The sequence below is a fragment of the Dendropsophus ebraccatus genome, chromosome 5 (genome assembly GCF_027789765.1).
Source record: "Dendropsophus ebraccatus isolate aDenEbr1 chromosome 5, aDenEbr1.pat, whole genome shotgun sequence".
In the NCBI taxonomy this organism is placed as follows: Eukaryota; Metazoa; Chordata; class Amphibia; order Anura; family Hylidae; genus Dendropsophus; species Dendropsophus ebraccatus.
Genome location: NC_091458.1, coordinates 48021823 through 48045540, shown reverse-complemented (window position 1 = coordinate 48045540; position 23718 = coordinate 48021823). Strand labels below are relative to the sequence as shown.

General features: G+C 42.5%; 1 protein-coding gene across 1 annotated transcript in view; it reads right to left on the bottom strand.

Annotated features, from left to right (window-relative positions):
- Nucleotides 1-17977, bottom strand: part of LMBR1L (limb development membrane protein 1 like) — a 28958-nt gene extending 10981 nt beyond the window's left edge. Inside the window, exons 1-3 of the mRNA XM_069972137.1 lie at nucleotides 17744-17977; nucleotides 8371-8455; nucleotides 5731-5764 (exon numbers count right to left, since the gene is read on the bottom strand). Coding sequence (XP_069828238.1) covers nucleotides 5731-5764; nucleotides 8371-8455; nucleotides 17744-17977 — 353 coding nt within the window. The remainder of the gene's footprint in view (nucleotides 1-5730; nucleotides 5765-8370; nucleotides 8456-17743) is intronic.
- Between the last annotated feature and the right edge of the window lie 5741 nt (nucleotides 17978-23718).

The following is a 23718-nucleotide window of genomic DNA, read 5'->3' as shown; positions in this document are numbered from 1 at the left end:
ATTGCACTTCCCAGCCATGTGGCCGTTCCATACATGCACTGTATGGAAAGACAATTCTACATATTACTAACTATGGCCCATGGTATGTAAAGAGAGAGCGTGTGACAGCTAGGCGAGAGTGATGATGTATTACCAATGTATGCATGCTAAGCCAAAAAAATAACAGGAAACTGAGGCATTCTCCACGTTCGTGCCCTGGGCGTGAGCTCTGTGGCCCCAAGACTCCTGGACTGATGCCATATGCAGAGTTACAAGTTCAGGTCCAGCCAGTAAAAGCAGTTTTCTGGCATGTAAATGTGAGTCATTACTTTTACAGAGACATAGCAATAAGCTCTCTATGAATATCCTAACAAAGTTCCTTTAGGAGACACTAAACCTCCAGTCTATCAGTCAGCATTATTTGCTGTGCTGCTGAATACAATGTACTGCTTTCCAATCATCAGCTAACATAGCTGGGGAAGAGGCCTCAACCCCGGCCTCCATGTACGCCCCCTGACCTTACAATGTTCAGGTCTCAAGCACATCTGCATTTTGATGAACTCTTAGGTAAATTTTGGCCATTTACACATGACAAGTATTGGCAGGATTTATTTGCGTCCAAAAATGTATATTATTGTTGATTTTCAGCAAGTATGTAGGGGTAAAAATCATTGTAATTGGCGGCATGATCAGTCAATGTGGCTTACGGCGATATTTACACTGGCTCGTTCATGCCACTCTTTACTATTGACCGCATCTGCTATTACGGGAGATATTCGGCTGACTAACAAGGTGGTCAAAATGTGATGAACAGTATTTTCATGTATTCATCACAGATGCACATGTGATCAGCTGGTAATTCCCGATAGCATGGCTTCCTCCCTGACCCGATCCCACACCACGTGACTTCTGGTTAGGGGGTTATTGGCTGAATATTTTGCATCAACCAAAACACAGAATAAGGTGGAAATATTTCCATTACGACTTTTTCCTTTGTCAGTTCCCTTCCTGGTAAGCCATATGTTTAGAGCCAAAGATGTGACCCTGTGCTGTGACATGAGAGAATCCTTCCCCAAACACATCACGTATAAGTGTCTCCTGCTCTCACATAATGGGGCGGCTCTTATCTTTCCCCTCTGGTGCCAATTTGTGACTGAAGATCCCCCCAGACTACAGACTACTACTGTCGTTTCCCAGCTACCCCCCGCACCGACAGCTTTTCTCTATGAAGATTTTGGTGAAGCTGCCGAGGAGCGGCAAAGAAATGTGAGAACGCAAACAACTGCAGGCATGTCTGGGCCCCGTCATACATTCTTTAGAGGAAATAGCGTATAGTTTATGAAAAGCAAATAGAGCGATCAACAATAACAGTAAAATCCTACCCCTAAGCTATAGCAAGCAACCCATACAATAACCTGTATAAGAAGACATCATGGTGCTGTAAGCATTGCAGGGCTCCCATAAGACTCGCTCACTCTCAGTGTTCCCTCCCTGCCCCTTTATTATATCCACACATGACACCAAAATCATTAAACAGATACATGGCCTATGATCAGTCCTTAGTAACCATTAAAAAAGCACATAATATATTCTCAAGAAAACTGTGCAAAGAAGGATCTGGATCACCCATTAGGACTGGCAGCTAAACAACCATAGGTGCATGATCTGACAGGTTTAGGCTCTGGTCACACTGAGTTTCCGTGGCTATACATTGGGGATTCTCCCTAACATGTACCTAAAGTGCACATAAATCCATGACGGATGCCACTCAGTGGATCTGCCACACATAGACACTCATGTTTGGGTGTTTTTATTTGTGTTAGACTGTTTCATTACTTTAGTTTTGCTGTATACAAAACTGTAGTCAACTAAACAGCAAATGCAAGGATTAAAAAAAACAAAAAAAACAAAACAAATGCATTGCAATGATTTTTATAATGCAATTCAATAGGAAATGGATTCTAGTGTATTGATTACACTATATACACTATAGGGGCCCTGTAGGAAGAGGGAGGGGAGCAAAGATTTTTTGTTTGGGGGGGGGGGGGGGGTTGTATTTCATGTATTGATAGGTGAACTAATGGCAGAGCGAGGAATTCAATGAATAAAAATTTGTGTTAGAAACACACAGTGTGTATATATATATATATATATATATATATATATATATATATATATATATATATATATAAAGTTTAGGTTTTTTTTGGCTATACACTACATACCATACTCACTAATTTGCTAACTTACGATGCACAGAACTTTCTATAAGGATCACACACAGACCATTGCATGCCTCCCAGAGTCAGCTGGAATACATCGTTCCTATCATTTAGGTAGGTGGTCTGAGTCAGAAGTAAACAAGCCATCGCAGAACGACTGTGACATATGGGTGTCACTATAAGCCCACACGCCAGCCTTATGGCTTATGAGCAGCAGCTGACTGACAGAACTGTGTCACTGGTATAAACCTTAGCTCTGCTCCATATTCAGTACCATTCTGTATGCCTCCTCCATAAAGCCATTTTGGCCTCCCCCACAAAGCTTTTATAAAGCAGTGAGTGGGCGCTCATAACTCACCACAATCTGGCATATATTTGGGAAATGTAGCAACACCCTTACATCGCTTTTCTAGTTCAACTGCATTGAACTATAACTAAAAATATATAATATTTAATGCTCAGAAATACCCGAAGATTAGGATGAACCCTCAATCTTGCCGTCACCTGAGACATTATAGAGCGAGGGGACACCACGTGTGTATAACATACCGCCATCTGTGTGACCACTACAGTCCAGCCTACGAAATACACACTACAGTTTTCCATTATTGCACTCCAACATTTTGTTCCTCGTAGCATGAGGATTAGAAGACGCAGGAACAGATCGCATTTCAAAGACATCTTATAAAGCCAAGAGCTATGAAGTGTGGAGAAAGGATTCAGGAGAACCAAGACAATGGCAGCACTTGAGAAAAGAGTCATGGATCATGAAGAAAGGGAACATAGAAGTGGTGTCTTTTATACAGACGACTAATAAAGCCGTAAATAAATAGTCACCTGGTGTGGTGGTGATGGGTAAGATGTAAGTAATGTAAAGACATAAAGAGACACCAACTTCCAGACGTTATTTACCATGCAATGACGCACGACTCGCATCTTTGTAAGATATGCCATGAAACACGTTGCAAGTAACCTGCAGCTGTAGAGATTAGTCGTAACAGTATGGTATATCATAGTGAACGTCTCCAGAACATCCCAAGATGCTAATAGGCTCCCGAAACCTCCAGTATCTCGTGCAACCATATCTAACACACATCAGTTAGCTATGCAAGAACCGGATATTTATAGCACCCATGTTACTATACAGAGCGTTCACTGGGGACATACAGGGTTAATGTAACATCAGCTGGCTGAGGAGTCAACCAGAGGCCAAACCTCATGCATAACAGCAGGGTGAAAGTCTAAACCCACAGCACTGTGCTCAGGTCCTGCGACAGCGTGGCAGAGCAAAGGCCAGTCACATAGGAGGAGATCATCAACCATGACAACATCATGGCCATCAGATCTCCTCCCCCCCCCCCCTCCCCCCTCCAATAACCTGGGAAGGCATTGCACAGCCAAATAGCTATTGACCATAAGAGCACAGGAAGCCCAGAACTAATAGGACTATTTGTGTCCACATCTATTGAGAGCTCCTGACAATATACAGCCTGCAAAAGCAATGGTTAGGTCTATGAAGGTTGTCAAAATTACTATGCAACCTTTAGGGGAAAAAGAAAATTTCATGAACAAGTAAAAGACACCTGCAAGACTCCAATTGCAGATAACCCAGAATATACTGCATCCTCCAGTAATGACAATCTTTATATACAGCTAATAATGGAAAGCTTTACTTGTTATTAGGATACCCACCTATCTATTACTATTATTAGCCAGTGGTGGTAATTCATAGAATCATCTGACATCACACATGGGTCAATACGACTTCTGCGTCTCTTGTCAGGCCCAAATTAACCAAAGAATAGCCATAAGGTTCTTCAATCCATAAAAAATAGAAATGGTTTACAGCTGGGATGTGGAACCTTAGACCCTCCAGCTGATGCAAAACTACAATTCCCATCATGCCTGGACATCCAAAGCTTTAGCTGGTTTACAGTATAGCACATACATTAAGATAATGGATCCCGAGAGCTCAGCATCTGTACTATCCAGCAGTTTCAGCATTGGTCTAACAGCTAATGTTCATGTCTATAACATCAATACCCTGATGCATGTAGCTTTCATGTCATAAAACATTGGTCACATACATGTGACTGGTCAGAGTGATCTAACTCATGGGTCCCTAGAAAGGATACAAATACATGAATCTATCAGTGTTAGGGTATAGTCACAAGAAGGGAGGAAAAAAAAAAAAAAAAGAGAACACTTCACTCTCCGATTACTATTTCCTGTATTCTGGATACAGCAATGATTTGGGCTACAAATACTGACCAAAATACTGGATGGGGGAATAAAGACTTGGATGTTGGTCTTCTGTATAAAAGGATCACGGTTAAGCCCTAGTGAGTTCTGAGACCAATTTATTACTAGCAAATTGAAAAAAAAAAAATTCTGAGCAGCCCTTGTCATTAGGTGGCGTACAAACCATGTGACAAAAGGTGCAAATTCATTAAACAAAGCTGGACAACTAAAACTTACATAAGGAGACTTCAAGCTTGTAAAAAAAAGAAAAAAAAAGAAAAAAAAAAAAAAAAAAAAGGTAAAAAACTACTCTCCCCCTCCCCCCCCCCCCCCCCCCCCAAGTATGTGAACCTGGTGGAAGGGAAGCCATGTGTCTCAGATGATCAGCCTGAATACACATAGTAGTGCCTCCTTCCTGACGTCGTCTTCTCACCTCCAGCTGCAGGATGCCACAAGATGCGTGAAGAGACAGAAAGGATTACCTGCGGCTATTGTCACCCCCTATTACAACAACCACCGCTGGAAAACAAAGGCTTTTCTGTGTATATCAGTTTCTGTAATGCTTAGTAAACTAAGTAACAAAAAGGACAATAAGAAGTTGAACGGCTCAGTTATCATATATTATACGGCACCGACCCCGTTGGGTAAATAAGCGACGATCTGTTAGATCAGTGTTCGCTTGTAAAGCCTAATACACGGATTGATATCAAGTGGCCAGGACTGCACAAACATCGCTAGATTGTTCCTGCAGCCCTTTCCTATAACCTGCCGCAAGCCACATATCACTTATTACACAGGCAGATTTGCGGCCAATCGTGGATTATTTTTAAACAGGTTTAAAGTGAACGATCACAGAATCCGCCGCTCTATTACACAGGTAATATGCGCCAAATTGTTCCGTGTCATAGGACCTTTATACATTTACACTGACCAGGTATATACTGTAACACTGGGTTTTGGATTTGTGCTCAGTAACTACATGTTGTAGGATCTGCCACCTACACACCAGCCATTCAATATCTCCACATATATCTATCATACACATGCACACAAATATGTATTCAAGTACTGGAGACACAGGAATAACACTGTACAAACTAGGTGCTAAAGAGAGCCGTGCCAAAACACACAAAAGTGACAAAGACGCTACTCTGGAAAGGGCAGCCATTCATAGAGAACACCTCCGTAAATATTAGATCGGAGCCAGGCAATTCATGGTAATTGTTCCAAGACGGATTCATCATTAGTTACAGTTCTACAAAGGGAAAGAGAAAAACACAACACTTACGCAATTCTGTTGACGGCGGCATCTTCAACATCAACTGTAAGAAAGCAGATAGCATCGATTAGCTGGGACGATAGGCGGACAGCCATAGCGAAATTTTACTTTCCGATTCCGAAAGGTCAGCGGTCTCCATGAGGCCAGATAATTCCTTCGGAACCGGTGAAGCCGAAACAAGGCTTGACGTAAAATATGACTCCGGTGAGGAGATGGAATTCACTTTCCAGTTTACTTTAGGTCATTATTTCTAGGAGGATTCACTGTGTGTTCTAGTGTGAGAAGTCCCAAAGGATGGCAAGATGTCTCATAAGTGGTATACAGAAAGTCATAAAGGAGGATAGGGGAAATAATAGGTCACTTTTTTGTACACTATCATACTGACAATGCATGTTACGGTGTCTAGATGCATAATAATAAATGAACCATGTTCGCTAGTTTCATGATATTCACAAATTGCCTAACAGATCTGTGCAACTACTGATCTATAATAAGAAATGCTGAGGCGAACAATACACAGTTCCAAGTAAACCTTGCAATTACAACATACGGAGCGAAGGAGGACCATGACTCAGATCCAATAACATGACTAATAAAACAGACAAATGAATGAGCGTTATCTACATTATATAGAGCGATCCTTGGTTCCAGCTCTGGATTTACCCTATGCAAGACCTCTGGTCTACATTTGGCATTTTTAAAACATTGGATGCAAACTACAGAGGTACTCCAGAGACAATGTACGTTGTTTTAATACATTACATTTTTTTTGTTACTCTCTGTTGTTTCCCTTTAAATGTGTTGTCCTCTTAGCACTTGAAAATCAATGATAGCTCCTCAAGTCATTTTGGGAATTCAACATAAACAGTAAGGGCTATCTATGTTAAGGGAGTTCAAAAAGCAATAACACCAAACAATAACACAATAGAAAACCTGCAATGCTCTAATGTTCTTTGAACTTTGGCTGATATATAGATATAACACACAGTCAACGCCCCAAAACACATTATAACTACACAAAAACTGATGTGAATATGAATGAACAGTGTCCAAAGATTCATTGCATGCCCAATAATAGGACACGTAACTAAGCCGAAAAAGGAAAAGTTGTTCAATACGTACACGCTCACCTGATTCAGTTTTGCATAACCACAACAGTTTATTACAAACTTTTATAGATAGAAAGCTAGCTGCAGCTAGGGCATCGTTCAACTGAATACCAACAATAAATCAGTCAACCAGATCCAATGCACAAAAAAAAACAAGCAAGCACATGCCGATAAAGTGCAGGCCTTGTAAGGAAAATGATAATTTATTTTGAAGTCCATGAAAACAGAGCATTTTGGAAGTCTATTCCTCCTCCTCAGGTTACAGGAGATAAAAGGATAAGGCTGGGTTCGCACTACGTATATTTCAGTCAGTATATTTCAGTCAGTATTGCAACCAAAACCAGGAGTGGATTAAAAACACAGAAAGTCTCTGTTCACACAATGGTGAAATTGAGTGGATGGCCGCCATATAACAGTAAATAACTGCCATTATTTCAATATAACAGCCGTTGTTCTAAAATAACAGCAAATATTTGCCATTAAATGGCGGCCATCCACTCAATTACAACATTGTGTGAACAAATCCTTTCTGTGTTTTTAATCCACTCCTGGTTTTGGTTGCAATACTGACTGAAATATACTGACTGAAATATACGTAGTGTGAACGCAGCCTCATGCTGCATCTACTGCTGTGTTTTACTAAGGAGTGGATTCAAACGAAATGGGAAATATGAAGAATAGACATCTCTTTCGGCCTCAGTTTAAAAAAAAAATATCCACTAGTGGCTGTGCTTTGTGTAATTTGCTCCCCTAAACAAAAAGCTGTGGGTGAAATCACCCTAAAAAGGGCATTATATACAAGGAGTACTGGGAAGTAATAGGGGTGTGCCCCCATTCGGGACCTAGCACGTCAGACTACAGACCTGTACTTCACTATCTTTGTAAAGCCCGATGACCGGCAATAATTGCGGTTCCATTCAACCAAAACCTCAGTTTTCTCAGCAGTCAGACCCCCATTGATCCGCTACTCTGCTGATGAGTGTATTTCCTGCGTAAACCCCTCTAACAAAATGGCATGGCATTTTTGTTACGTATATTGAACAAGGCCTCTTTACAGTCATGCAAGGATTGCTTGCAGCAGAGTTTAAAGGCCCTATGACACTAAACCATTATCGGCCTTACTTGGCCGATTACTGACTGTTCAGGCAAATAATCATTTAGTATAATAGGACATGATGAAAGGCAACGACCAGCTGACATGCACAGTGTCGGCTGATCGTGGCCTTTCAACATGCTGAAAGATTGCGATTATGTCAGTGACGGCCACTGACTTCAATGGGCAGCCCTGAATGACCCAAGGATCGTCCGGGCAGCCCCTCCTGCTAGCTGTCTGTGTGTGTAATAGCACTGGCAGCAAGCAGGGAACTAGGGGGAAGAAAGCGCTAAACTGCTGTGTAATACTGCCTTACAGAATACAAATACATTGTACTTTGGTGGCAGTTTTAGGGATAAAGTGTGTATGTTTATAAATAACATTTCATTTTGGCCCTTTTTATACAAAGGCCCAGAAAGCCGCCTCTGCCAGGAGGTAGTGACTCACCCGTGGTGAAATCAGCATGTTTCTTGAACTTGGTGACGACCATGTACGAGAGGAGGTAGAGAGCGGTGAAGAGTAAGGTGCAGATCTGCCAAGAGAACAGGAACAGGGTGTTACAATGTTTTCCTATTACAACTGGTACTTAAACACCATTAGTGCAAAACAGGATGTAGATGATTTTACAGAACGGCAGATACTCATCAGGAAGACGGTTTCCTTCTAGTTATTGTTTCATGGTAAACCTTCCACTTAACTACTATGAGATTCAAAACACCACATTGTAGTAGTAAAAAGATGACAGGATGTTATGCAAAGAACCAAATCATAAATACAACCAGTAAAATCATTCAGCTGCACTGCAAACCTCACCTAAAGAAAAGACATCATCATATGTTCTATACCTCTCCAGCCATAAAGCATCTGCAGGGATAAGTACACAATCTCCCTCTAAAAAAATTTATTATAAAGTCCACAGTCTGATAGACAACTGTGTGTTTTTGCCATAAGCTGAAGCCTATTCTACCAGATATACTGGACTACTAAAACATAGGGGTCACTATTAACGAAACTAATGTGCGTAGCCTACAGCACAATGTAACAGTGAGGGTGTGCATCACAAAGCATTGGAAAAGTTCCAAAAAGTAGTTCCCCTTTCCTGATCCTGATGTAAAAACATGTTTTCCTATGGAAAAACAAGGAACAAAAAGGTTTTGCATTTTTAACTTTATTTCATAGCCTTTCTATAACAGACTCATATAACATCCCATAAAATGAATTATAGTAAATGAAGTTCCCGTTTTAGGGCGGGTTCAAATAAATTCCAGCGGATTCCGTTGCTGGTACCCGCTCACGGCCGCACGCGTCTCTGCCCCGTGCCACCATTCTATGGCCGGGTGGATTCTGCGTTACGCTGAAAGAAGCGACACATCAGTTCTTTTGGCGAAATCCACCCGGCCATAGATGGTGTCTATGGCATGGACGGAGACGCACGCAGCCTGGAGCGGGTACAAGCGACAGAATCCGACAGAATTTATCCGCACGGATTCCGTGGTCTGATGAAACCAACCTTAACGTGTATTCTGCACTTTAATAAACTTATTTGAGGTGAATACATTCCCGCAATTGCAATGCTAATGGCCGGCAACACATAGGGGGAGACTTATGAAAGGGTGTAAATATACACCTGGTGTAAACTGCCCACAGCAACCAATCACAGCTCCTCTTATATTTTACCAGAGCTGAAAGCTGAGCTGTGATTGGTTGCTGTGGGCAGTTTACACCAGGTGTATATTTACACCCTTTCATAAATCTACCCCACAGAGTCCACAGAATTTCTGGTGTCTGTAGATAAACCGTGCAGGTGACCGGGGGTGTAAGCCATTGTATTTTTAGTATGTATATATGTCACTGTTACGCTAGTTGGCTAAGAAACAACACACTGGAGGATTACTGAAACATTGCCCAATCCGATGAATTGAAATTCTTGTCCTTTCACCCTGACGCCAGGATTAGAACACAGAGAGAATTACATACGTCAGCTCATCTCATATAGAGGAACGGGACATGATGGCAAATGTACCGACAAGCTGGACAAATACTAACAGACAATGTATCATAATCACTACCTGCCAATAAGATAGGATTTATTCCAGTCTATTCCTCTAAAACGCTGTGTATGTCATACTGTATAAAAACCCCTCACAATCCACATAATACATATAATGTACAGCAAAACCGGCAAAGTTCACGTATCAGCCGGCAAATGTTATGCTGCAGCATATAATACATAACATGATCCTCCGCTCAGACCAAGAGGTGATCTATTCATTGAAATTCAGGCCGATCGCAGGCTGTCTAGGGCCAGGAAGACATCAGAGGATTAGAGCAGAGGCAGGAAAGCAATGACCTCCAGCTGTCTGATAGCAGGACGCAGCAATGCAGCAAGACGCAGACCAATGGGGAAATGCACAGCTCTCGACTCCCTGGCTGTATCCAGGCATCTCTGCCTTCCCTGCTCTGCTTACATATCACTCTTATTATCATCTGGTACTACAAGGGGGGTTCCTATGTTTTAACTTACAAAATGATTATGATGTATTAAAAGATGACAAAAATGCCTATTCACTCGTCAGCTTCCATATAATCAGACGTCACATACAGTAATTCATGCATCTTCATACCAAAAAAGAAACATAAAGCAGAACTACAACCACTTACTGTGCATGAGGCCTATAAAAGGATGCGTGGTCGGTCACTACAGGGCAGAATAAGCGAAAAACTATCAGTGCTTCTGCACTAAGTAGCATGGATTTAGTGTGGGCTATTTGAATATTAAAGAACAGGATTTTGGCTTCCCTATAGTCTCTAAGGCCCTGTTTACATGGGCTAATAATGCCCTTATAACTAGGGCTGCTTTACAGAGCCTTCACAATTAATCCTGCAGGCCACTTAAAATGTTTGTTCTCGCTCACACATCTCTGGTTTACATAATAATAATTTTATTGGCATCATGCGGTCTGGCCTCGAACAGTCGCTGTGTCATTCATGCAGCCTTTTAACTTGATCATAGTTGGTGGCACGTCCCCATTTACACGTAAAGATGTCTGATCAACTGATGATGATTTAAAAAGCCACATAAAAGATGTGATCAGACGACAAAGAAGAGATGTCTCCTTCATTGGCCAATAATTTATCGTATCATTGGCCAAGATTTATCGTAATTAACTTCAATTGGGAACTCAAAATCTGCATCATTCAAGTACTGCGTGAACATAACCGAAAGACATAAAATTCAGGCTCCATACAACCTTTGGATCCAAATGAAATTGCTAAATTAAACACACGTCCTTTCTTCTCCGCACATGCAATATCCGTCTCCTAAGCACAAAAACCGACAAAATAATTTACAAGACTTAGTAAAGGATCTAAGATTGAGACATCAGACGGCGCAGATGTGAAATCCAGCGATAAAATCCAGAGTGTAATGTTGAAGGTATGCAGAGAATCTGACTATTCAGCAGGCATTATCCCACCAGTAATAAGATCTTCATGTCCGAACCACGGCCGACTATTTCATCACTGAAAGAAACAACAAGGAGGGTGCCGAGCTGGTGAAAACTACTAGATGAGGTCTGGGGCTGTGCAGACCTTCTATACGAGTACATGGGATCCCTATAAGCCTCTAGTGTTGTCTGTGAGAGTCGGCAGCAAACATACTGACATGGTATGGAGTCACTCTCCGAGTAGATGGCGTATTTATAAGTATACAGCCATGTGCTTGAGGCCATAAACTGCATATGTGTAGGACGGTAATGGAAAATATTCCACCAGGCATCCAGGACTGTCTCATAAGAGAATCCTACATACCATAAAGTCTCCCAGGTGTCTGGTAAACAACAGGCGGCAGTAGTAAGGATAGAGAAACACAACAGCCAAAGTATTATGAGATCATATAACATCCACATAGAATGTTACATAATGTTACATAATGTACTGCTTTTGTCACATTGGATAAATAAAAGTCAATATCAATCATCAGTATAGATCTAAAACTCACAACAAGCATAGGAAGGCGTTTGGGTGACAAAGAGTTAAAGAGTTACAATATTTTTTTAAAAAATATTCAATATACCATAGATTCTTGAGAAAAGATTGGATCAGTAGGGGTCTGGGTGTGAAGACTCCCAACGATCCCTAGAACAAGCAGGAAGAAGTGCTCAGCTAAGGGCTTTTTCCCTTCACTGCCGGGATGCATTTGACAGAAGTGTATGGAGAACATCTTATGCAGCTATGAGAGATGGAGAGAAGTGCTCAGCTGTGTGCTTCTCCCTATTTATTCTGGCAAATGGTAGGAAGTTTTTATTAAATGAATTTTACACTTTAAAATATAAACTGTGTCCAACATGGGCAGGTCAGAGGAACCGGCAAATCTGAAGCAACTACAAGATGCCTTTGTTTCAACATGGACTAGAATCTCTAGACATGTTTCCAACGTCCTAGTTAAATCCATGCCATAAGAAAATTGTCTGAAGGGCCAAGTACTCGAAAGGTGTATCTAATCATATTCGGTTACACAATTTTTTTTTTTTTATTAATTAAAACCAGCCTGATACTGCCCATAATGGTGCCCCATGGTGCTCTCTGGTCAGTGGATGCAAGTTCAGGCAAATACTGCAGTGACCATCGGTGCCAAGTTCATGTGGCCATTATAGCTCTTATGCCGCTGAGGATGTCAGGCCCTGGCAACAACAGCTACACCTAAAGCGCTATCCAAAGTGCACCCAGGATAGAAAGCAATTCAACCCGTATCACAGTAGAAGTAAGATTCAAAGGTTGAGAGGACAGAGCACCGTGACCAGTGATCAGGACTCTGAAAATCATTAGATGCAGCTAGTCAATAGATTGCAGAAAGCTGATGCTAGTGGGGGAAAGGTCAATCTAATAAACCACATGGTGCCTACAAGGATGGAAAACCAATGTGCACCGCGCTAAGGATACAGACTCCTGTGCTGCTTCACCTACACCTATATATAGAACAGCATGTAAACACTGACAACTAATATACTTGACTTACAGAGTATTGCTGTATCTCGAGCAGGGCGTTTGAGGATACCGTGTCAGCAATTTACAGAACCTATAAACATACCAATCACTGGCAGCATTGTTGATTATGGGAGATGTGCTGACTGATCAGGCTTCCTGGTTAGGCCTCGATTACATCCATCCATCATCCAGAATATTTACCATCCAGCTTGCAGCAATTAGATCAAAAAACGCTGCTTCTCTTCACAGATCAATAACACCGCTTGCAGCATTTTATGGTCTATAGGTATAGGTCCAGCCCTTATACTTAACTTTCATTGGGCAAAATCAAGTAACATACTACTGTCCTATAACTGATGATGGGCGATGAATCTTCCATATTGGTGCAGTCACTGACGGCATCAGGGTATGCAGGCTGCTCACAGACTCTGGACCTTGTTCACATGACAGCATTGCACAGCTGTTGCAGAATTGTTGGCAGCGCGTTTATGCTGAGTCTATTATACAATTCGGTTCCAAAGATTAGGATAAATATCTGGTGACCGTGCTGCAACCATTACTGGCATCGGGTATATTGTACCTGTGACAATATACTTGCTGTCAGCCCCACTACCATCTAACACTTTATCCACTAGCCTATGGATAAGGGATAAGTGTCGGTGGTGGTAAGACCTCTTAATGTGGGTGAGGAAAAGAAGAAGTGCCAATTAGAAAACAGCTACTCCTTCCAATCCCTTATACATTATATCTCATCTCAGAAGAGAGAGGTGAATATGATGCGGCCGGTGGCGGCTTACCTCCTGCATGAACAAAGGATCAGGTATGCTGAAATCCAACCTACACAATCACCCCTCCTAACATCTACAGCTAAAGACTAGACACTGCAAGCAGATAACCCTGGTCTAAAAGGTATGAGGCTCAGTGACGTCTGTGGAACATTCCCAGCTGCTCAGTGATCTGTGACACCTACTGAGAGCAGCTAAAGAACAACCATCCAGTCCGCACAGAAGATAGTGGAGGATTGGAAAGTGACAAGCAATACTTCAAATAGATTATATATATATATATATATATATGTATCTTAAATTGACACTGTCACTTCTATATTGAGTCAACAATCCCGACCAACAAAAACATTTGAAATATCACTATGACGTATCATAAGTGGTTTTATTTTAAAGCCAATCACTGACTGAGACAGGATAGCGCCATGGCCAGTGATTGGCTGAGCGGGCATCCATAGACAAGCTCATCTCTGAAGTAATGGTAGCCACAGACAGCGGGGGACACTGACAACTGCATGAGGATGCCGAGGGAGCATGGGGGTAAGCATAACATGTTTGTTATGTGGCAGCAACTTGTTAAAAATGTGCTAGCACCAGATAACCCCTTTAAGTGACAGTGACATTTTAATCTTCCACCCCATCCCTTCACATTTTGTATTGGTGATACTCTACTACTTCTAGAGGCTGAAAACCTGTACAGCCAAAATACCTACAGCAGCTGAGGATCTGCTTCAATTACATCGAACTTAAGGGTACAAACCCACACACCGTGTACGCAGCAAATACGCAACAAATACGCAGCAGATTTGATGCTGTGTTCAGTTATTTAGATCTAATCTGCTGCGTATCGCAGCAGTAAATACGCAGCGTATATGCCATGTGTGTTTGTACCCTAAAGGGTCTTTTACATGAGCGGATTATCGACCAGGAGCGTAGCTAGAAACGCTTCTGCAGCCGATAATCTGCCCATGTTAAAGTGACAGAGATCAGCCGAAGACCCCACAATTATTGGCTCATCATCTGTTTGATGCCTTCTTTAAAAAGGGAAACTGACAGCACAGATATGTATATAAGATATGGATGTATCTGTGCTGCCAGTTTCCAGATCGCTGGCAGTCCATGCTTACCAGCCACACTGCTTGTGATCAGTTATCTTGCGCTCCGGTAATGCGGCCATTGCTTTAACTTCAGGCCGCCTCCTCCTCCGGAATGATTGACACTCACTCAGAGAAGGCAAGGCCTAAAGATACAGCCAGCGCAAGGACCACAGAGCTAGATACCAGATCACAAGCAATGTGGTTGGTAAGTATACACTCTGCTAGTGATCTAGAAACTGACAGCACAGATATATACATGTGCACAGCACAAACCCTACACTAGTGCAAACTTTCAAACAGTGTCAGAGCTGCCAACATTATAATTAATCATGATGATGGGAGCTTCGAGGTCCAGTCCGCAGAACACAGTCCATGCACGGACAGGTTTTTACGGGTGTGTGCATTAGCCCTTACTTACGCTATAACAAACGTTAAAAGTTTGTTGTTTGTGCTGTATCAGTGTGAATTGGCACCATAGATATGGACCTTACTATCTGCAAAGGGTGACTTCCGTAACTTATGCTGTAGATCTGAGAAGTGAAAGTATTGCTGTACACTTCCTGCAGATGTTACAGGCTTACTGCACCTGGATGTACACAGAAATCTAGCATAAAAATAACACAAATCAGAAGAGAAAATTGCAGGACTTTCCAGTCTACAACTACTGAGCTGTAGTGACCTAAAATGTAGATTAACGGTATAAACACACACACCGTATACGCAGCATATTTACTGCTGTGATACGCAGCAAATACGCAACAAACACGCAGCAGATTAGATCTAAATAACTGAACACAGCATCAAATCTGCTGCGTATCTGCTGTGTATACGGTGTGTGTGTTTGTACCCTAAGGGTATAAACACACACACCGTATACGCAGCGTATTTACTGCTGCAATACGCAGCAGATTAGATCTAAATGACTGAACACAGCATCAAATCTGCACCATCAAATCTGCTGCAGATCTGCTGCGTATACGGTTTGTGTGTGTTTGTACCCTAAAGGGGTTATCCAGCGCTACAAAAACATGGCCACTTTCTCTCACACATAACACGACTCTTGTCTCCAGTTCAGGTGTGGTTTGCAAATAAGCTCCATTCACTTCAATGGAACTGAGCAGCAAAACCCCGCCCAAACTGTAGACAAGAGTGGTGGTTTCTCTGGAAGAAAGTGGCCATGTTTTTGTAGCGCTGGAAAACCCCTTTAAGGAAGACGACTGAATGAACTGGTATAACCAAGCATCTACATAGCTGGGGGTCTGTATTGTTATATATTGTTCCCCCAAATGAAGTCAAAAACATAAAATAGATTGCATTGATTCCAGACACCTCCAGTTATCTGACCTACTTTACAATGCTTCTCAGCTCTTCACAGCGTCAGTGATCAGTGGAGGAGACTCCATATGGGGACAATGGGAACGATCACTGTGTGTGATCAACAACCTCTACATATAAAAGCAACACTACTATAAAGAGGCATCAGTGTGCAGCAAGCAGCTCCTGGGCTTCTCCTCCCCAGCACTCTGCAGCCTCTCCTTCCCCGTCAGTGCTATTTGCCTAAGCCTGACTACGTACACAGGAGGACCGGGCTGTCACACGTAATAGCCGGCTCTGCAGCGCGGCACAATGAGGATTGCTGATAAATGAGGCAGCAACAAGTGGAAGTAAATAGACGGCTACTGAATGACAGGAGCGGCATGTGTGCACTGACACCCGAGCAGGCGCTGCTTGTTAGGAGGAGATGATAGTTTGACTCATCAAATGTTTAATTCAGAAATTAAAATTGGATAGGAATTATCTATGGGTAAGAGGATGTAACCAAACTAGCCGCACAGCAATGTGAACATGCCCTATAACCCCAGGATTTTCCTGCCATGGTTATATGTATACTGAACTAGGCCATAGTTCACACTGGACATTATTCCTGTAAAAGAAAACAGGTATTAAAGGATTCCCCTGTAGACGTGGCAGACCTACAGCTGTTGCAAAACTATAATACCCATCATGCCTGGCACCATGAGAACTGTTGTTGGTGACCACCTGTGCTGTAGACACAATAGGCCTTCTGGCTGCAGAAGATCTATGGCCACAACTGATCTGGGCTTCATAGCAGGGATCAGCTGATCCCCAATATCAAGATATTATTTAGTATGAGGCTCAAAAATACACAAGCATCACACAGTAAAGCTTTTCCTACTTCTTTTTGGAGCCTTTTTAGACAGGTTTATGGAGCTTTTTGTGTACGTACGCAGTCATTGACTGTAAAGTAGTTTTACGCATTTACAAGATGCCTAAATACACAGCCGTGTCAGATCCGACAGAAGCGGCAGGCATTGTATCCCCTCTTACATCTGTACAATATGACTAGACGTGAACTGGCCGCTGTTTCCTTACTGAATCTAGACAGACATTATAGTATATATATATATATATATATATATATATATATATATATATATACACACACACACACACACACTTATAGTATGATATATATTTAGATAGAGAGAGATAAATATTTAAATATATACAGTATATATATTTTTTTTTTTCTTTTTTTTTTTTTTTTTTTTTTTTTTATAGTATGCCTTTTACTTGTGTGAACACAGCCTTGTAGTATAATAGTAGTGACACAGGATCTGGGCAGATCGCCCCTCCCCCACTGCCCCAGGACCCCTGACACAGGTCACCACTGGCCACTATAAGACACAGCCACTTCCTGCTGCAACCTTTTGGCAGGTGGAGTAATAGTGGAGAACTACAAGTCCCAGCATGCACTGTGACTAGGTCTGGGGTTGCACAGCCACAGGTTGCTGCCCCCCTATGGTGAGAAAGTAATTTAACCCCTCACTTTCTGTACTGAGTCCAGAACTAGACAGGCACCTGGTACATAAAGGGTTAACTCCCCCCTCCCTCTCCCCGGGGGTTTAACCGTTCACAGCCCGCACTCACGATGCATTCCCGGACCCATTCGTGGAAGAGCTGCTCTCTAAGCGACACATCCTGGTAAGCTTCCATCCTCCGGCAGCATGGCGCCCCCGAAGCTGCTTCCACACCCACACGAGAAAAGGAAGAGGGGAGCCGGTGCTCCGGGACCGCTGTACGACTCCGCCGAGCAGTGACTGCAGCTCCGGCCCGGTATCTGCTTACACTGGATCTCCTCCAGGCTTCACAAGCCCCGCCCATTCCCCCACCCTATGGAATCGCCCGGAGACGGGGAACTTCAACGTGATTGGTGGAGACGAGCAGTGACGCAGCCAGTAACGGCTGGCGAGCAGGCGAGCATCCCGGGCGCCTCAGTGACCTGACAGACGAGGCGTCGTGTGAACGTCTCTTATCGGGGAAGACGCACAATGGTGTGAACAGTGGCCAGGCCGGCCCCCCCAGGGACAGTCACTGAACCCTGACAGAAATGCCACCCCCAACGCGTCTCGTTTATTACAATGAGATATTGCTGCTATATTGCTGATATCTGCTTCAGGCATCCTATATATTCTATTGTACTAAAGCACTTATCCAGCTGTCAAAAACTACAAGTCCCAGCATGCCCTGGCGGACCAGCTGTCAAGATGATGATGGCATTGGGGTATACTGAGGGGAGGGAGGGATTCCCCCCATAATTCCCACAGCAATGGAGAAGAACTGAGAAACACTGCAGACTCCTCTGTGCTGTCCTGGCAGTGGGGGGGGGCTATAGGGGCTGCAGCTGGAACTGAGCCCATACATCAGGGGGGCCGGAGGGTTCTCTTGCCATGTGTGCCTGGCCTGCCAAAAGTCAGCTCCAGTGCTCAGCATAGAGGTCTGTGCAGCAGAACTGACAGGAGCAGATGTGTCACACAGGTTAGGGGGCAGAGAAGTAAAATGAAAGGAGGCTGCACTGACAGGGGCAGAGCAGAAAAGATCTGTGTGTCAACCATTGCCTGGCAATGTGGCATCTGCCTATATTATGATCTAATTATTTACTATATATTATTTATTATGTATATTATTTACTATATGATATGGTACTATATTATAATACAGATGTGACCATGGCAGGATTAGCATTACAGCTCCTGGACCTTTAGCCACAGCCCTTCACAGGTATATAAGCATGGTTGGGGGGTCTGGTGGAAGAACATGACAGAAAGCACAGAACCCTGACCTAATCTCCATCCAACACCTTTGGGGTGACCTAGAACATAGATTGTGAGCTCGGCGCTCTCATCCAGCATCGGTGTCTAATAGCACAAATGCTATTCAGAAGGAATGGGCTACAATTCCCGTATACACCTCCCCAGTGGTTCACTGGTTATCAACACAGAAAGTTGTAACAACAACTTGGATCATGATTTGCGTCTGCTAACAGGCGCAAATCATGATAAATGCAGGGCAGGAGGAGGCCATGCCAAGCCCCCCCTGCCCGTCCATCGGGTCGAATCAGCACCTTCTCCCTGGCGTACGCCCCAGCCGCAAACTTCATAATTGTCTCTCACTGTGTTCATAATGTTTGAATCACAAGTGATACTGCAAATGGCAATTGATGTTTGAGACAGTTCTGGTCTCTTTAGATACTACACATGACCACCTTCTTTTTGGAAAAACTAGCCCTTGATCCAAGATGGCAGCCATGTTCCAGACACAGCCTAAAAAGTAGGCCTCCTTACACGTTATTTTCAGGGGGTATTCATATATGTAATTTTCCCTTTAATTTCTGAAATAAAAAGGTGTCCTGAGAGTCACCCTTTAGGCAGGTAGTAACTATCTTTAGGTAATCATCCCCATGTATACATGTTTTGTCTCATACTCAAGAGTTCAACAATCCACACTTTTGAATCTGAGAAACACGTACAGTATATATGTGAGAAATGACCTGAATATAGTCACTAGCTGACTACATGTTTCATAGACATTGAATGAAGCTGCCCCCCACTATCACATCAGGTGGGGTCCCAGTGCTCTAACCTTAATTCATCGGCAATTTAGATCCTATTTTGTGCATAGTAGATAACTTTTAATCTTCAAATAATTCATTTAAGGCTTTTTCGGGCCTGAAAGCTGTATCAGAATTGGTGCACAAGGATTCATTGTTTTAAATGAAACCCTATATATTTTCCATAGTTTTCTTTGCCAGAAAGCTGTATACCACAGCTGAGTTGCAGTTTTTGGAATATGTTTTTCATGTGCAAAGGAGGCCATTGTGTATTGTGTTTAAATAATTATTGAATGATCTTTCATGTCTTCCATGTTACCTGCACGGCCAGTGAATAGGACTGAATGGCGCACTCACCTGACCCCCAGACAGAACTGCTGAACAACAATTTCTGGCCTTGCTGACAGAAGCTGGATTGGGATAAGCACCCTCATAAAATAGTAATTTCCACTGGCAACTAGATAACGGGAAGGGGGAAGGGAAGAAAACTAGCTGTAAAGTATTGAACTATTCACCCATTTCAGCAATATATCCTGTAGTAATTTCCCACAGCAGTACTACACAGCGTGTACTGATGTATATTACTCTCAACTTTAGCTTGGACCTTGTTTATAGTCATTTGTGAATTAAAATAATAGTTAACGTCAAGATTAGAGATGAGCACAACTCGAGCATGCCCAAGTCTGATCGTTCAGCATTTCATTATTCAAGAGATTGGATGCAGCCCTAAGGGCCGTATTACACGGCCCAATATTTTATGTAAGCGAGCAACGATCTGCTAGATTGGCATTTGCTTACCGAGCCTAGAACACGGCTCGACTATCGTGCAGCTAGGGCTGAATATATATTGTTAGCAATGTCTGTTCAGCCCTGTCTTTAGTGTAAAATAAAGTGTATACATACCTGTCCACGCTCCTTCTGCTCGCTCCCTGATGTCTTCCTGGCCTCTGCCCACTACCCGCAGCCGCCACGATAACTGCAGGGCTGGTCTATGAAGTGACAGACACGTCACTGTCCCGTCTCGGCCAGTAATACGTAACGATGTACAGTCAGCGGCCAATGATTTTTAGGCATGACCCAAAGACACAATCGCCCAATGATCTTTGTAATCAGCTGATCGTTTCTTTTATTACATGGTGTGATAGTCTGCAGAATTGGTCAGATTTGGCAGATTATCGCTCTGTGTAATAGGGCCCTAAGGCTGCCTGGAAAACGTATACAACAACCATAGGCTGTATCCATGTTTTCCCGGACTCCCTAGGGCTGCATCCAATTTCTTCAACCACGAGTTATGCTCAAGTTGCGCTCATCTCTAATAAAGCTCTCTTGCTGTGATCGAATGCCAGTGACTCATGAGCCAGTATACAGTATTCTGGATGGTGCAGTCATCAGTTTCTTGTTATTTATTTAATCACTTTGGAATGAAAATCAATAAAGGTAAATGCAAATGTAGACAATGAAAGGTGACAGTGTGAGGAGCCTTCTCCACTTACTCATACACGCCTGGAGAGGTAGTTGGTTGGAAGATCTATTACATATGAAGGGATTATTACTGTGGAATGGTATAATTATCATCCACGTCTGCTGACTTGGATCAGATTCATCAGTGACATTCTCAATCACACTACGGTACATGCTTGCAGTGGTAGAACTGCTTCTCCAGTCTAGTTCACATCCTCAGCGGCAGTAACATGGAGACTCGGGCAGTGAGCTGGAAGCTGAGCAGCATATTTAAAGTGATGTATTTGCTAGGCTGCCTGTCAACTGCCCTTTACCAGTGCTGGAGTTGTCATGGCTAGCATAGGCTTCAATATCAACTACGTAGATGAGAGAAGGCTAATCTGAAATGGCAACACAAAGGTAAGTAAACATTAGAGAGATGCAGATCTGGACTGGACTGCTTCAGTATATGGTCATGTGGCGTTCATGTTTGAAGAGTCATATGCAGCCTATACAGTTGCAAACAACTGCTATTAAATCTCATTGCAAAAAAAAATGAACTTGCATAGAATCCCCTTTCTTGTTCCTAGGAAAGCACAGTCAAGGGCGTAACTAGGAAAGGCTGAGCCTTATAGCAAATTTTTAAATAAGTTAATTCAGACTCCTAAACTATCTTGCTAATCAGTACATTGTGCGCCTGGCTGGCAGAGGTTTTTATAACTTCTGTGATCAGGGGGGAGGGGGGAATCCAATTTTTTATTCTCTCTCCATGAAGTATTATTTCTCCTTTGTATAGTGCTGTTGTTTCACTGTTTTTTATACAATACAATATCATATATATTTTAATTATTTATAAAATAGATTGGATGGAGCTAACAAAAAGAAAACCTGCCATGGTACGCTGCTCCTGCTGTGCATGCTGCAAGGGTTGGACCTTTTTCTGTTCTTATAAAGTTGGGAAGTAGGTAAGTGTAAATACTGTAGTGCTTCCAATTGAAAAAACATAATAAATGTGCAGATTCATAATATTGGCGTATACATTTTGTCCCAATACAATACATGTCCTATTCGGAGCATACACCTTACAAAATGACCATGTTTGCACATCTGTTTAAAGTGTCACTGTAGTTATTAAAAAAAACTTTTGACATGTCAGTAAGATAAGAAAAAGACGAAAAATAGTGATGTTTTCAAACTCACAACCATATGATTTGCCAGCTACATTGGCTTTCCCATCTAGCGCCTCCATGCCTAACTTACCATCTGATAAAAGAGACACTTTAGAAAAAGAAATATCTGAACTGGAAGTCACAGACACTATTAAAAATTGTCCAATAATAAGACAGCAGGAGTGGATGGACAGTCTGCCGAGTACTACAAAATTAATAGCAAAGACATTGTGCCCCCCCTCACTAGACTGCTGAACAACATCAATCTGGGAGGATCCTACCCACCTGATTTCTTTGCCTCAAGGACAGTCCTTATCCCAAAACCTAACAAGTATCCTACATGGGTTACATCCTACAGACCAATATCCTTATTGAATGAAGACTACAAAATTCTCACCAAAAATACCAGCAAACACAATGCAGCATATTATAGACCCACTACTATTACAATCACAGCTCGGCTTTCCCAAACACAGGCACTCTCTACTCAAGGTAGCCATCCAGCTGTAGCAGTCAGTGTAATAGCCCAACTCCCACAGTCCCAACCATGATGTTGTTGGGACTTGATGCAGAGAAGGCTTTCGATTCTGTTTCCTGGTCCTTCCTGAATACAGTCCTGACATACAGATTATTTGGAGATCGTTTCATATCTTTCCTATCAACCTCTCAACAGTGCTCCCAAACTTTACTGACTGTCAGCGGATACAATCCCTCCCCCCATAAATATCCACTGTGGCACTTGTTAAGGATGGCCTCTGTCCCCCTCATTATTCAACCTATCTATAGATCCCTTATTGAAATATCTGAACACCAACTCCCAATTCAAAGGCATTAACCTTGGAAATTCTTCGTTAAAACTATCCGCTTTTGTGGATGACATAATCCTATTTATATTCCTATTCATCAGTGAAACATTGCAGAAATTTTCAGATAAGGATTGGACCGACCCATTCTTAACCCTGAATACTAATACACAATTAGAAGATAAACAAATTACTAAGTACTATCGATGGCTGACAAATTCCCCTATGGCATGTAGTAATGGACATCAGCCATACCTGACATCAAAGTAGACAATCTCATAAAGGCCCTGCGAGATGCAGCCAAATACCTTCTCTCTCATTATTTTATTGGGAGATGTCATATAAGATTGTTCATAGAGCCTACATCTCACCTCGCAAAGGTTTACTTATAGGTAACGCTAAGGACCCTGCCTACCCTTAGTGTAAGATCCACCATGCTGATCTACTCCACTGCCTGTGGTCCTGCCAACATATCCAAACTTTCTGGAACCAGGTTAAAGTGTTTGCCTCTACCCATCTCCTCCTCGACTGCTCTTCTACACCACAATGGTGTCTGTTTGGCATTTCACCTGATGACTCCACTATAGAACTAATAAGGGAAAA